At 36.1% G+C, this 16,749-nt stretch overlaps 1 protein-coding gene across 9 annotated transcripts in view; it reads left to right on the top strand.

The window, feature by feature from the left end:
• Window positions 1-16,749, top strand: part of DMD (dystrophin) — a 1,657,593-nt gene that overhangs the window by 338,069 nt on the left and 1,302,775 nt on the right. For all 9 annotated transcript variants that reach the window (XM_029929473.1, XM_029929472.1, XM_029929470.1 and 6 more), the window contains 4 exons: window positions 7,386-7,531; window positions 11,260-11,472; window positions 14,175-14,288; window positions 15,212-15,367. In XM_029929473.1, coding sequence (XP_029785333.1) covers window positions 7,386-7,531; window positions 11,260-11,472; window positions 14,175-14,288; window positions 15,212-15,367 — 629 coding nt within the window. The remainder of the gene's footprint in view (window positions 1-7,385; window positions 7,532-11,259; window positions 11,473-14,174; window positions 14,289-15,211; window positions 15,368-16,749) is intronic.

The following is a 16,749-nucleotide window of genomic DNA, read 5'->3' as shown; positions in this document are numbered from 1 at the left end:
TCATTGTGTTCTGCGTAGAATTCATGTTTGTAGTGGTGTCTCTGTCCCCTAGTATTCTTTGTAACATTTCCCTCATAGAGTCCCTCTTAGGATTTCCTGTAGGGCTGGTTTGGTGGTCATGAATTCTCTCAATTTTTGTTTATTTGGGAACACCTTTATTTCTCCTTCTATTTTGAATGAGAGGCTTGCTGGATAAAGGATTCTTGGCTGCATGTTTTTTCTCTTCATCACACTGAAGATTTCCTGCCATTCCTTCCTGGCCTGCCACATTTCATTCAATAAGTCTGTAACCACTCTGATAGGTTTCCCTTTGTATGTTAGGGCCCTTTTCTCCCTAGCTGCTTTCAGAATTCTCTATTTATTTTTATGTTTTGCCTTTTACATTATGATATGTCATGCCAAACATTGATTCAAGTTGTGTCCTAAGGGGGTTCTTTCTGCCTCTTGAATTTGAATGTCTATTTTTTCCCTCACATTTGGGAAATTCTCAGTTAATATTTGGTCTAGTATCCCTTCAGGACCTCTCTCTCTTCCTCCTCAGGAATTCCTATGATATGGATATTGTTCCATTTGTTTGTATCACTCAGGTTTCAAATTCTCCTTTCCTGCTCCTGGATCAATTTCTCTTTTTTTTTTTTTCCAGCTTCCTCTTTTGCTATAACTGTGTCTTCTAATTCACCTATTCTTCTCTCTGCCTGTTCAATCCTTGAGGTGGCCACCTCCATTTTATTATTCACCTCATGCATAGCCTTTTTAAACTCGTCACACCTATTTTGAAAGTCCCTAGTCACTGTATCAGTAGCTTCTCTGATGCTTTTTTCAAGCCCAGCTATTAATTTTATGACAGTTGTTCTAAATTCTTGTTCAGTTATGTTGTTTAGATCTGCTTTGAGCAGTTCTGTGGCTGTGACTTCTTCCTGGAGTTTCTTCAGAGGAGAATTCTTTCATTTTGTCATTTTGGCTAGTTTTCTGTCTCTTGTGAGTTTTAATAAGCTTGTTGTGGACTGTACACCTGTTAGTGTTGCTCTGTTAAAGTAGGCTTATTGACTGTCCAGGGCCTGTCGTTTCAGGAAATGTTCTTTTAATGGTGTCTCTGTTTCTCTTGTTGTGCCTTTGATTATTTTATTTCCCTACTCAGCGATATTTGGGACTCTCCGTCTTGCATACTTTGGCTTGTTTTTTAGGGTAGCCCTGAAAAGGAAAACAGACAGACAATCACACAGGGAACATAAGCACGCAAATGCACAGACAAATCAAACAAACAAATTAGAAGGGGGAAAGGAAGAAAAGATAATGGAGAGGAAAGAGAAGAAAAGAAGAGAACAAAAAAATAAACGGGAGCAAGGACAACAAAGGACAATGGACAGTCTAATAGTGTATAACCAGTTGAGGGGAGAGATAAGGAAAGATAATGGAGAATATATCAGGCATCTTTGAGGTTGTCTTCTTTCTGGAGTCTGTATTTTCTCCTTCTACTCTTGCAGATGAGAGTAATGTCCTTCTCAGTTTTATAGAGGGGGCAGACGAAGTTTACAGAGCTCCCTTCTTCTCTGCCATCTTGGCTCCTCCTCCCCAATTTTCTAGTCACACCCATTCTGTATTAAATCATCACTGAATCCTGCTTACAAATGATCAGAAATTCAAGTTTGAGACAACTTCATATTCATAGCAGATGTTTCAGTGTTTTAAAATGGTGTCACTATTCACAGACAGCTAACATACATGCTCACTTTCCTTCCCCCAATGGATGACTTCCCGCAGCTTGTACATATGCTCATCCAGTAGAAATAGAATGTGAACCATATACAGAAGATTAAATTTTCTAATAACGCTATTAGACAAGATACAAGTGAAAGTAATTTTAATTGAATATTTTATTTCAACAAACACATCCAAATATTATCACTTTAACAATCAAGCTTAAAAGTACAGAAACATTTTTCCTTTATTTTTTGCACCACATCTTTAAAATCTTGTGTATATTGACACATGCACAACATCTCAGTTCATACTAACCACCTTTCCAGCACTCAGGGGACCTTTGTAGCTAGGGGCGACCGTATTGGTTAACACAATTCGATATTCCTTCTCTGTACTCCATTACTTGTGTGACAGGTAAGTGTCTTTGTTTCCCTGAGTACTTTTGTTTTAATTTTGGAGAGAGATAGTCCTGATTTTTTTCTTAAAGTACCATATACAACCTAGTGTTTTGAAACCTCAGCATCATTATGATAGCTTTGTCTTTTAATGGGTGAAAAAGTCTGATTTTTAGATGATGTCTCTGTTTACCTTCTTCTTTAGTGAAAGCTTGTTACTCTTTGACATAGACTCATGTATTGCAGAAAATAAAGCACTTAATTCCATGTGACTTTTTTTAAATGAAAAATCTCCCTCTTGTTCTCTTCTTTGCTCTCCTTTCTTATCTTTTCTCTAAAGACCCTTCCTCTTTTAAGTCATTTGGATATAACAGAAAAGCTTTTTAAATAAAAGATGTAGAAAACATTTTTATACTCTTCTACCACAATATTAGATGTAAATGAGACCATACTTTTTCATTGCCATTCTTCATACGGCTATACTAAGAGACTAGAGATTAATGGGTTTTTTGTACTTTTCAAGATAAACAGTAGTTGAGCATGGTAGCCCTTACCATTAACTTTCCCAGTATTTACAGCACATGCCTCCAAAACTATGATCATTTATATTAATTTTAATTTTGTGGAATATACTTACCTAATCATGAAACATTAAGAATGTATCTATATTTTTTTAATGGAACTTTAGCAAAATAATAGTAGAAACCATCATAAGAATCTTTGTAGAGTTGCCTTTAGGTGCAGTTGACTTTTGCACCAGATTTTTTTTTTCTTACTTTTAAATCTGAAACAGAATTACAAATCTTTCACTAGTATTCTCAAGGTAGAACTTCAGATTCAAGGTAAATCATACTGAGTAACAAATGCTTTTTTACATCTAGAAGGAAACTATGTAAGTGAAGGTATCCTTGGCTTTAATTGTACTCTATACACCAAAAAGTCATACGTTTTATCTGCAGTCCACTCCTGTCTTCTAAGTCTTGGGTTCTTATTTCCAACTATTCCCTTGCGTCTCCAATAAAATATCTTAAGGTATTGAAAACCCTTTGAGTCCCAAAAAGATAAACCCATGATGGGCAAACTCTGCAACTGACAACCATTTCCTTTTTGAATCTTCCAGTATCAGGGACAAGAACCAACATGTATGGAGTTGCACAATCAGAAACCTCAGAATCATTCTTGATGTTCCTTGTCCCTCTCTTCCTCTCCTGTTGTTATTCATTCTCCCACCCCATTCATTTTTATCTCCCAAGTAGCTCTCACATCCAACTTTTTCTTATTTATTGTCATCATGTTAATCCAAGCTTCCATGGTTTCTTGCCTAGACCACTAATTTGTCTCCACTTTATCCATGCTTGACGGAGACATATTTTCTATGTTTCAGCCAGAAAGATTTTTATTTTTCTTTTTTTAATAATTTTAATGTTTATTTATTTTTGAGAGAGAGAGAGAGCACGTGTGCATGCACATGTGGGGATTGAAGGGGCAGAGAGGAAGAGACAGCATCCTAAGCCCTGATATGGGGCTCATTATCACACATGGTGACATCATGATACTTAGCCCATAACAAGAGTTGGACACTCAGTCAACTGAGCCAACCAGACTCCGCCTCCCCAGAAGGATTTTTCTTGAGGAAAATCTATGTAACACCTTTGTGTAATACATTCAATGACTTCTTTTTGCTCTTAGTTCAAAGGTACTTTTGCTCATAGTTTAAAGGTACTTCAAAGTCTCTGCTTAATATGGGCATTGCCTCCTTCCAGTTACAGCACATTCGTGCTTATTTTCTCTCTACTTCATATTGATCTTTCATTTCCTGAAACTGATCCTGTATTCCCTACCTCAGAACCCTGTGCATTCCCCCAGAAGCCCTAGATGAGCTCTCTCTTACTTCTTCACACCTTTGCTCAAAAATTAATTTTTATGAGTTCCCAGTATGATGTTCATCCAGTATGAGCTCCCAGTATGATGAATTCCCATTATGATGTTTGTATTATTTACTCTCATATTACTCTTTGTCTCTTTTATAAAATTAAGTAGTCTTATCAAAACTATATTAGAATATTATCTGGCTCTATGAGTCAAGTGTGAAGTCAGCGAAAGTAGGGACTCTTTTTTTAATTATCGTATCCCTAAAAGATATCAAAGAGGCTGAAATTGACACTCAACAAATAGTTTAAAGAATTAATAAATGATATATAAATATATACATATATTCTGCATATTGTATGTGTACACAGAGAGAGGCCAGTAGAGGCTTTTTTATGCAGTGGTGGTCCTACTTCCACAGAAACATAAACTAACATTCCTATGTAGGATATAATAAACATTGTTATATTATCAATTGTTCTGTTCCAAAGTAATACAGTTTTGAGCACAATTTTGTTGTTTTCAAAAGAATTCCAGGAGGAAACCAAAATGTGTGTGTGCACACGTGTGTGTGTGCATACACATGCATGCACACAATTTACACACTATATGATTTCATATACATATGTGTGTATATGTGTGTGTGTGTGTGTGTGTGTGTAAATTAATTGCCACCTAAATTCTCCAGGTAAATTCTTTCTCCTTTTGTTCAGATTCTAGGCTTTACCAAATACTGGTTTTCTCCTGTGTTCCTCGCAAAGGCATTCTTTTTTTGTGTATGCTCAAGGTTATACTTTCTAACCTGTAGTTATTCATTCAATAAATACTGATTGCTTTCATAACACCATACTAGTCATTAGGGATAGATTGCTAAGCTAAAACCACATGCTTCTTGTTGTCATTATGCTTGAAAACTGGGAAAAGGCAGAGCCATTAATCACAAAATCAAGCTGGTGTGTTTATAATTATAATTTGAGATGAGTGCTTGGACAGAAAAGGCCTAGGCTGGGTCTCTAAAACTAAAGGAAACTTACCCAGGGTGGGAAGGTCAGCAAAGATTTCCCTGAGAGTGTTCTGCTTAACAGAGAAGGCACACAATTGATAGGGGTTAATAAGACTAGGGGTAGTAGGTGATGGCTAGCTAAGAATCAGAGAAGTCTTGTGTCCCTGGAGCACAGAGGGGTGAGGGTGATGAAAGGTGAGTCTGGAGAGGAGGACAGTCTAGAGGGCCTTACATGAGCCATGGGTGAGAATTCTAGAAAAATGACAGTATCGATAAACTTGATGCCATGATGAAACATCATAATTCAGTTTTACATTTTCAAAAACGGAGGGCAAAAGTAGAATAAAAGGAAGCAAAAACATGCACGAAAAGGCTAGGGAGGATCTTACATTGTGTGGGCTTTTGCTTGTGTTCGATAACTTACATGTGAGATACAAAGGTACTTCTTGCTTATTGTACAAGTTCTCTGCTTCCTCTCAGAATAGAGTGGAAGTATGGCTTTGCTCTAATTGAGAAGACTTTGTCTTGCACCTGCATACAGATGAGAAGCAGTTATACAGAAAACAGTCAACAATTCAAAGATGAAAAGGGTTCACTTTTCATTATACAGAAGGAAGCTGAAGAGGGGAGAATATAATCAGGACCTCCCTTAGAAAGGAGGCAGACTTGAGGGTGATATTAGAGCCCATTGGGTAACAATTACTACCGCCTTTCAGATAGGAGTGTTTCCTGACTGATGAACCTACACATGGGCACTGAGGTAGCTAATTCAGAAACTATGGACTTGGGGTCCTCTGTCAGTTTCCGTTCCTCCAATGCAATCCACCGGTGAAACAGCCAGAGTATTTCCTCAGGATCCAGATAGCAAAGGAGGAAATATGGTCAAACATTCTGAATCAGATAGGGAACAAGATGTTCCATCTCTGCCCTCTCATAAAGGGTGTCCACATGGAATGCTGGTCTGGATCTCTATTACTTTCTCATGATTTTCAAGGGAACGGAAATTTTATATAATGTGAATTATTTATTGACTTATGCAAATTAATGCATACTTTGCCTAAATGCATATTTTGTTTCAGTAGAAAGAAAATGTATCAGATCATGATTATTTCCTGAGTTCTAGGTAGAAGTACATTGCTTTAAAGAGTAAAAATTGATAAAATTTATTGATCATTTAGAATGTTTCAGAGTTGATCTTTTTTCTAGATTTGAAAGGTTTTTATTTTATGCTGGCCTGTGCTGAAAAGCATTGGGTTCTTTCAATTTATGCCTCGCCATATCTATCTGTGTGTATATATGTATCTATGCATCTATCTATCAATCATCTTCCTTCTTCCTTCCCTCTCTCAATCTGTACATAGATGGATGCTGACTGAGTTTGGGACAATATGCAATATTATAACAACTACTTATAAATTAACTGTTTTACACTTCTCCCGTGGGCATGTTACCATATCACTTATTTATGAACTGACAAATCTGAACATTTTTATTTTCCCTCATTTACTGTAGGTGCAGTTTTAACTATGTGTACAATTATAGTTATATGAAGTATATATATATGCACACACACATACATACATGCACTTATGACTTAAGTCCATGTACATGCACATAAATTATACTTTCCTTAATATATTTTTCATTCTCTAATTTACATGTACATATATATCACAGAAAGTATACTGTGGAGTAATAGTTTTGACTTTGAAACCAGATAAACCTGGCTTAAAATTCTGGCTCTACCATGTACTAAGCTCTTGAGTGTGAGCCAATTAGTTGGCCTTTTTTTGTAGCCTCAGTTTCTTCAACTATAAATGAGAATAAAAATACATTTCTCACAGGTAAGAATTACGAATGATAATATGTGTAACCATTATTAGACTTTCTGACACATAATAAATATAGAGGGGTTTTTTTTAGGAAAATGAGAAATGACAGGATATAATTTAAGATATCAACTTCTGTGGATACCGATACTGTTTCCTCCAAAGGTAAATGATAGCACACACAAAGAGTAGCCTTCAAAGTCAATATACATGAACTCTACTTGGTTTCTCCTCCAAGTACCATCTCTGGTACCATGGGCAAATCACACAGTCTCTCTGTTTGCCACTTGAACCCTGTGAACTTGCAAGGCTGGTATGAAGATTGACTGTAATGTCTGCATCTGTGTGTGTGTGTGTGTGTGTGCACGCGCACGCGTGTGTATATATATAATTTCTATCAAAATATCAGGTATGTAGTAGGAATTTATCTTCAATGTCATAATCACATTTTAATTTATATTTTGAAGTTTTTATAACCTCTTAATGTTTGTAATCAGCCATGTGACCGAGTTTGCTGACAACTTAGGAAAACATAATGACAAAGTTTAAAATAGTGAAATGATTCTCTTCTTCTCCCTTTTGATAAAGTCTTTGACACTTTGCCACCCACGCGCTATCAGGAGACCATGAGTACCATCCTTACCTGGATCCAGCAGTCAGAAACCAAACTCGCTATACCTCAGGTCGCTGTCACTGAATATGACATCATGGAACAGAGACTCGGAGAGTTACAGGTCTGTGAATATTTGACTGTTAAGCAAACAGTGCAGATCCCATCATTCAAGCAGTCACATTGGTGTAACTTTTCTTTTTCCATTGATGTAACCTTAAAATAATAGAATTAAAATAATTGTGGTAAGTTCGATGGTGTACTACGTGGAAAAATGAAGATTTTAAAAATGCCACATTCTATGCATTTGTGCCTTCTCTCCATAAGACAAAAATTCTATCTTTGAAGACAGTGTCATGGTCTAATTATGAAGTATATTCTTTCTTGTTTAGTATGCATTTTCAGACACATTGATTTTGATTATTATAAAAGCTGTATTATTCCCCCCCCTTACTTGCTGATTTATAACTGTTATAACTCTGTTAAAATAAGTTTTAAACGCCAGTCTTTTGGAATATCATTATTAGATTTTTGAGTTCGATTAACTAAATTTTTAGCAGCTTTATAACAACTAATAGAAAATACTAATATGGGAAACGAAAGAGATAATTTGTAAGCTATTTTAGAATACCTTTCACACTAATTCTGAAAAGGCCATGTTGTCTATCCAGTCACATTTTATTTTTTAAGACAAGAAAGCATTCATTAATTATATTCATGAGCTGAGATCTGTCTACATTTTGAGAAATAAGAAGAAAATTAAAATGTAACTTTATACCAAGGGTTCTTTTTCAAGAATTAAATTTTATTTTTTAGGAAACTAATTTTAGAATTATTTCTTCCAAAAATATTTATTTAAACATTTCTCAGTATATTTTGCACTCTTTGGACTGTTTCCTCTACTATCACACCAAGAAACCTATTATTGTTTGATCTTCTTTTTTTCCTTTATGTTGTGGTTTTTAATATTTGGATAGATTTCAAAATTTACTTTAAAGAATATGTGACTTAATAAAACTATAACTTTATGCCCCGGCCCGCGGGGTCATTCAACGGGGACCTGGAGGAGGGAACGGGTGAATGTATGGGACAAGAGACACAAAGAACGAGAGCAAGACAGGAGGTCTGACCAAGCTCTAACGTGTAATCATGGCGGCTGCTTATATACACAACCAGGAGGGGAGAAAGATGCCAGGAGAGGAGAAATGCAGGGGGAGGCACAGGGTACCAGGGACCTGTCAGACATTAACAGATGGTAATCTCAGTTCCTGGAGCCAACAGTTATTTATGACTCTTCAGGAACTAACAGCTATTTACTCCTGTTTATTTTGCTGTAACATTCCACCAAGGTTGGTTAACTCTGCCTTAATTTTCCCACCAGAGTTCTTTAACTCTTTCCTTGGCTCCCGGCAACTTTAAAAAGAGTACAAAGATGCAGCTATTAGAGTAGTGGATTAAGTATCTACAAAATGGTGGGCAGATGAATGGAGGAGTAAACTTCTGAAAAAAACATTGAAGACAGAAATTATTTGTAAATACTATTGTGGAATTGTATTAAGTAGCTCAGAAAGATGTAGTTAGAACTTTGTATCAAATGTTAACAGCAAAACAGAATACCACATATATTGACAAGTTCAAAAACATTTCAAGAAGCATAAATTTTGGAAAAAGTTTTAAGTAAAAGATTATAAAACATATGATAGAGAAGCATCCATATAACTGGGCACAATTGCAAATACTGTAAAAATACCAGAGGTGATTTTAAATAAAGATGAGACCAAGGAAAAAAAATTGTCAGAAAATAGGAGAAAGTCATTAATAAGGAAGTCACAAAAGAGACATAAACAGCCATTAAACCAATGGAAAATTGTTACTCAAATCCTAAAGGACTAAGTACAAATTGATCAAATGAAATGTCATTTTTTACATCTAAGTTGCTAAGAAATGATAAGTTCAGGTCTGGCAGCAATGAGCTCCCTTCTCACTTTCTGGTGGGAATGTAAATTGAATTAAAATTTTGCTGAGAAAAACATTCCAATCCTTCCTAATAACATACAAATTAATTCATGATGTTGTACATGTGAATACTATTTTCATGAAGTCTTTAAAAAATTTTTTTAATGTTTTATTTATTTCTGAGAGAGAGAGAGAGAGAGAGAGACAGCATGAGCAAGGGACAGTCATAGAGAAAGGGAGACACAGAATTGGAAGCAGGCTCCAGGCTCTGAGCTAGGTGTCAGCACAGAGCCTGACACGGGGCTCGAACCCATGAACCACAAGATCATGACCTGAGCCAAAGCCAGGTGCTCAACTGACTGAGCCACCCAGATGCCCCTATCTTCATGAAGTCTTAATCATAGGCAGTAATCAGAATACACTAAAAAAAAATAGATAGGGATACATAGGTAGGTCATAAACATAATTTAAGGAGTGGAAAACTAGAAGTTAATTTGTAGAGCTAATAATGGGAAATGGTTGAATGAACCAGAGAAGCCATTAAATTTTATGTTTTTGAAAAATAATTAATGATGTGGGAAAATGCTCACAAAAAAAAGGCCTAGCTCAAAATGTAGTTAAATGTGTACTAGATAGTGTCTAAATAATAAATCAAGTTTAATGAAGTAAAATTAAAGCAAAGTAAAAAAAGAAAATAAAATGCCACAAAAGAGGCATAAGACATAATACAACTGTGAAAGTTATATATTGATGTATTGGGGGATATTTTAAGTCACATTGTAAAAGAAGGGATGCTTGTTTTTGTGTATATATAACATGTTCACATATTCAGTGTTTAGTTACACATAGAAAAATTGGAAGTTTACACAAAATCATATAAAATTTTCTTCTAGAATTTCACTATGACACTGCATAGAATGTGAAAAATATGAAACTTTAGTTAATTGGCATCTGTTGGCTGCTCATGTGATATGTTACTTAGTTTTGTTATCCCATGTATCTATATGATTTAGTTATGTTTTTGCCTAGAAAGATCAGAAGTTGTCTTACTAAAAGCTCTGTAGAATTAAATTAAACTCCCTCACAGTATCATAAATACAGTTATTAACATACAGGTGATACAATAAAATTAGGTGCGCTAAAAGCCTGGTGCATTAAGATACAATTTTGGATATATTTGATGTTCACAAAAACAGGCATAGACTTTTAATTAAAATATTAATGTGCAAATTACTCTTATAAACAGAATTTAGTTTGTCTTTTTTTTAATGTGTATTTATTGTTGAGAGGAAGAGAGAGAGCGAGTAAGCAGGGGAGGGGCGGAGAGACAGGGAGGCAGAGGATGAGAGCAGTTTATGTGCTTAGAGCAGACAGCCTGTTGCGGATCTCAAACTCACAAACTATGAGACCATGACCTGAGCCAACTTGATCATGACCTGAGCCAAAGTTGGATGCTCAGCGGACTGAACCACCCAGGCGTCCCATAAACAGTATAATTTAAATTACTACTAGTTATTCTATAACTTACAGTACATAATCTATTTTTTAGTTGTTTGAATCTTATAGCTTTCATTTCATTTTATTTTATTTTAACACTGTGTTTTATTTTTTGAGTAACAGAGCACAGCAGGGTTGGGGCAGAGAGAGGAGGAGACCCAGAATCCACAGGAGGCTGCAGGCTCTGGGCTGTCAGCACAGAGCCCAGTGTATGGGGCTCGAACTCATGATTGAGAGATCATGACCTGAGCCAAAGTGGGATCCTTAACGGATCCCCTATAGCTTTCATTTCAGATACATTTATCTGAAACTTGTAAGTGAAGCTGTACAGTAAAACTCGCTATTATTCATCATTTGGTATACATGTACTTCCCTTTTTTTTTTTTTTTTAATTTTGAGGCTTTGCAAAGCTCTCTCCAAGAGCAACAGAGCGGCCTAAACTATCTCAGCACCACTGTGAAAGAGATGTCGACGAAGGCGCCCTCTGCTGTTAGCCGGAAGTACCAGACAGAATGTGAAGAGGTAGAGGGCCGCTGGAGGAAGCTGTCTTCTCAGCTGCTGGAGCATTGCCAGAAGCTAGAGGAGCACATGGCTAAACTTCGAAAGATTCAGGTAAGTCATGGTTGTACTTTTTGTATCCTTTTTTTTTTTTGCTTGTTTCTCCCCTAGTGATGTGCTATAATAAAGGCAAACAGACGTTTAACGTCTATACTTCTTCAAAGTCAGGCGTAAGATCAGGAGACACACTGTTTTCTCAGATGAGTGTATTTTACCTCTTTCTTTTAAGAAAACCGTAATTCGGAGTTCTGCTTCTTTGATTTTCTTTAGAGTTCTATTGTTTTCACCAAGACCAATAGGACTTAAACATATGTTTAGCTTAATAATTTTCAATCCTAGTCTTCCCGTCAGTCTGGTTGTCCTTTAATATATACGTATCATTTAGCTTATGAATAAACAATTATCTACCATGTAATATAGTCATATCATTTTATCAGCACACTTTACTTGTAATTGTGCATATAAATTGGACCTTGTTACATTCTACAGACCAGCCCTACTGACATAATTTGTTTGAATACCTCTCTTATGTGGCGACTTATTGTGAAAAATCTTATCGCTGGAATGAATCTTTGACGTCATCGTTGTGTGGTAGAACAGCATGCTTCTCTGTTTGTCTCACTTCAGCTCTACTTGTTTGTTTTTACCTCTTACAAACCAAAGGAATGCGCAGTCCTAACACTTTCTATAAGCCACAATATATGTATGAACATGGCTCTACATATAAACATATGTGTTCACACACACACACACACGTTTTCACCAGTGCCAGAGGTAAAAGAGGGTTCAATTCCATGAACCTTGCCAACAAGGGGCTCACATTCTAGTGAAGGGAAATGGTAAGTGTGTTAGTTTCCTATTGCTGCTGTAACACAGTAGTAGCTTAAAACAACACAAATTTATTATCTTAAAGTTCTAGAGGTCAGAAGTCCGAAATCAGTTACAGTGGGCTAAAATCAAAGTGCAGGCTGGGCTCTGTCTTTTCTAGAGGCTTTCGCAGAAACTCTGTTTCCTTTTTGTTGTTAGCTTCTGGGAATAACCTGCATTTCCTGGCTGTTAATCTCATCCTCGTTCTTCAGGTTCAGCAGTACAGTATCTTACAGCCTCTCTCTCTAGCTCTCACACTCCTGACCCCCTCTTACTAAGACCCGTTGCGATTAGTTCGTGCCTGGCTAGATACCTCAGAATAATCTCCCCGTCGCAAAATCCTTAATCTCGTCTGCAAAGTATTTTTTTGCTACGTAATATACCATATTCACAGGTTCCAGGGATGGGACCCTGAACGCCTTGGGAGGTCATTATTCAGCCACCATAGGAAGTAAACAGTGTGGTAAACAGTATGACAATAGAAAAGAAGTCCAATGTAAACTGGGCAAAGGGATTATGAAATGTTATTGGAATGTGAGTTATCTGGGCTACACCTTTAAAAAGTAGAATTTAGTCAGCTGATAAAGAGGGAGAATGGGTATCTGACAAAATGAAGTGATCCATTCACTTAGTCGGGAGCGGTTCACTTTTGGAGAGACAAAAATATGTTTGGTGATTAATATAACATACGTTTAGAAAAATGATATCGGACCAGGTAAGGAGAGGCCCTGGATGCCATGCTTTGGAACATGAATTACACCCTAATAGTGATGGAATTAAAAGTAAAAATAATTTGGAACTGTTACCGCTATTTTAGAGGCGGAAAGAAATGATCATTATTTTCAAATCATCACTGTGATAAGAAAAAGGACAGAAGAACACCACTGACACCCATGTGGGGAATGGATTAGCACAGGGTAAGATTGAGGCAGATACCAAAAAGACCTAACGCAGTAATCAAGAAGCCAGTGATAAGATCAGAACTAGCACAGTGGCGATGTGGAAGAAACACAAAACCACACTCGGGAGATAGCAACAAGATGATAATATTGAAAACTGAAGTTCTTAGATTTAGTCAAATGCTTTTAGAAAGCTTTATTATTAATTGTATTGAAGGGGAAGCTTTCTGTGAAGCACATATTTTCAACAGAAATTTAATTAAGAAGGGAGAAAATAGCACATCTGGGCAGCATATTTGAATTGTGTGGAAAATAAAGGAGTTCGAAAATCATGCATTTGAAAAGTAGCCAAAAAAAGCAGGATGGGAAGAGAAGTAATATGTGAAAGAATAATGGGAGCTACTTGGCTATTTATAAATGATAAAAGAGGATATTTTTCACCTGATCATTACTTCAGCCTGGTCAAGCAAATAAGAAATTAAAATCAGAAGTTTTCTCTTTAAAGATGGCAAAATCTTGTTCTACAAACTTCCCAACTGGAGGGACTATTTAAACTGTCAACTGTAGAAAACAACTTGTGGAAGTTCGGGTTTAGGGAGGCTATAAAGACACCATTACATTGAGTTTATTGTTCATAGTTTGTTTTATGTACTGTAGGGGCACATTGTTAGTATTATCATGAGTTGTTTTGTAACTTAAAATTTCTCTAGAGGGGGATATGATTTAATGTTCTCAAGAGTAACATCATAAAACCACATTTGGTAGTAATTTTTTATTTTTAACAATAGCAGACTTCAAACACCAGTGCTCACACTGCAGACCATAAAAATGAAGTCTTTGTAAAAATATTCTTTTCCTGAAGAGCTACTTAGAGACATCTTTCAAACAAGGGAATTGTTCCTGGGCGTGTGTTCATGAATATCATTGTGATGAATTGTGTTAAGAGAAATCAGCACCCCAGTAATGCTTAAAATGGGTCTCTGATTGCAGAATCACATAAAAACTCTGAAGAAATGGATGGCTGAAGTGGATGTTTTCTTGAAAGAGGAATGGCCTGCCCTTGGGGACTCAGAAATTCTGAAAAAACAGCTGAAACAGTGCAGGGTAAGATTTTTATGTGACCCCTATCATATGAAGTCTTTTATATGAACATTATTATTTGGTTATATCAATGATCCTTAGCCAGAGTGATTTTGCTCCCCTCAGGGACATTTAGAAATATCTAGAGACATTTTTGTCGCAGCTTGGAGTGGGGTAGATGCTATTGGCGTGTAGCGGATAGGGGTCTGGGGTGCTCTGTGTAACCCCCAACGTGCCAAACAGCCCCTCACAACAAAGAATTAGCCACTTATTTATGGGTTAAGTAAATGAAGAACGGAAAAGCATTATCTTTCACTCAACACTCATACAATTATTTTACTGTAAAATGAAGTTCAAAGTAAAGGCAAAGAAACCTTTGAGCTATTTGTTACATCTTGTTGCAGATTGTCAGTCATACTGCATAACTATGTTCAGACATCCTGCGCTGTAGTCTAATATTACACAATGTGGATTTCTGAAATGCTATTCATTATGCCGTTGTCATGTCATGGAAGGAAAGTAATCTAGCTCTTTAAAGAATTTTCTTCGCAAATCCAAGCTAAAAAAAATCGTTTACAAATAACTTTCACACCCATCATGCTATAAACAATTGTGGCAATATCCTGCATTTGAAAACCAAAATCATTTCAAAACCATAATGTATAAAGCCCATCATTTTCACACATTTTTCCAACAAGGAATAATAATTTTGTTTCCTCTTGTATCGGATACAGACAATTCCCTACTTGAATCACACCATCAAAACCAATGAACAGTTTTCTGCAAGGCTGAGACATGTAGATGTGTATCTGGGTGGGTGTGTATGACATTTTAAAGGAAAGGACTCACTGTGTCATGAATCCTGATTCTATGTTTCCTCTCTATGTTGTATTTGTAGTATGTTGTGGTAATTTTAGCAGCTAGCTTAAATTGAATTATTTTCTTAGCTTTTAGTCAATGATATTCAGACAATTCAGCCCAGTCTCAGCAGTGTCAACGAAGGTGCACAGAAGATAAAGAGTGAAGCAGAGCCCGAGTTTGCTTGCAGACTTGAGACAGAGCTCAGAGAACTTAACACTCAGTGGGATTACGTATGCGGCCAGGTATGTACAGCCTCTTGCCCGGCGGCTTGCCTCTGTCTAATTAAGTAAGATGTCTTAGTGTCTCTCTTTACCATGGCCCTTTTGGAAAGTTTAATCTCTGACTATATCAATGCTTTAAAGCGTGATTAATTCAAACTAGCGTTTCTCTAGCATAAAAAACATTTTTATAGTAGATATATTAAGTAGTATATATTCATCTTATTGGGAATCTAAGATGACCTTAAATACTGAACATACTGAACAGTAATGTCCCGTTTTTAAGCATGACTTTCATTGAATGTTTGCTCTGGTTCATAACTTTGTAATAGTAATTTGATTAGCAGAACATACTTTATACTTGTATACTTGGTACAGAAATAAAATGAATGAGTAATCTATCTCCATGTACAAATATGATAATTTTTGCATCAGATTATTAAGAAAGGCAAGTTTGGCTTCTTCCCTACATTTATTTCAGTAAATGAATTAAGGTTGGGAAATAGTTAAGAATACCTCCATGGGGGAAATAAAACACAAAATAACCCTGTATATCTGAATTCTTCATTTTTACACAGCGGAGCACTTTATAGAAATTATTTTTAATTTTAAGATTACATTATGGAAAGTAAATTTTATATACACAAGTGGTAAATGTCTACTACTTCTTGTTCCAAAGATGAAATTTTGACCTAAAGCAATGATTATTTTTCAATACACTGGCACCTTTTTTGAAGTTAATGAGAGGTTTCATCTTATGTGTATTAGAACGCAGCCAGTCTTCTGTTATTTCTAAGTAACCTCGCAAAGTTGAAAAGAAATCACGCCACAAGGCAAAAATTAAATTTGAAAACGGAAAGAATTTAGAAAAGTAAAAGGCAAGACAAGTCACCCAGCTAATACTGTCACTGGCAAATGCTCAGCAGTTCTATTAACTCACAGACGAGATAGCCCTAGGTCAGCTAGCTTTCATTCTTCTCTGGAGTAAGCCAGCTCTAGAAGGAATGTTCAGGAAAAAAAATATTACTTAAGTAACAGATTATACCATTTATGTTTTTCTGCAAGGCCAGTGTGAAAGGCATTTGTTTGTTGAATATTTCTAATGGATGAATGGAAAGGACAATTTAGAGCAAGGGGGAAAACAATAGCATATATATACACACACATATACATATATATTATATATTCATATGCATATATATATATATAAAGTCAACAATATTACTGAGACCTCAAGGTTTTTACATATTGAAGAAGTGTAATTTTTTAATAGTTTATTGTCAAATTGGCTTCCATATAACAGCCAATGCTTCTCCCCACAAGTGCCCCCCACCATCACCACCACCTCTTTTCCCCCCTCCCCCTTCCCCTTCAACCCTCAGTTCGTTTTCAGTATTCAATAGTCT

This window comes from Suricata suricatta, chromosome X (assembly GCF_006229205.1).
Source record: "Suricata suricatta isolate VVHF042 chromosome X, meerkat_22Aug2017_6uvM2_HiC, whole genome shotgun sequence".
Classification (NCBI taxonomy): domain Eukaryota; kingdom Metazoa; phylum Chordata; class Mammalia; order Carnivora; family Herpestidae; genus Suricata; species Suricata suricatta.
Note: the sequence above shows the minus strand (reverse complement) of the source record. Positions and strands in the feature narration are given on the sequence as shown.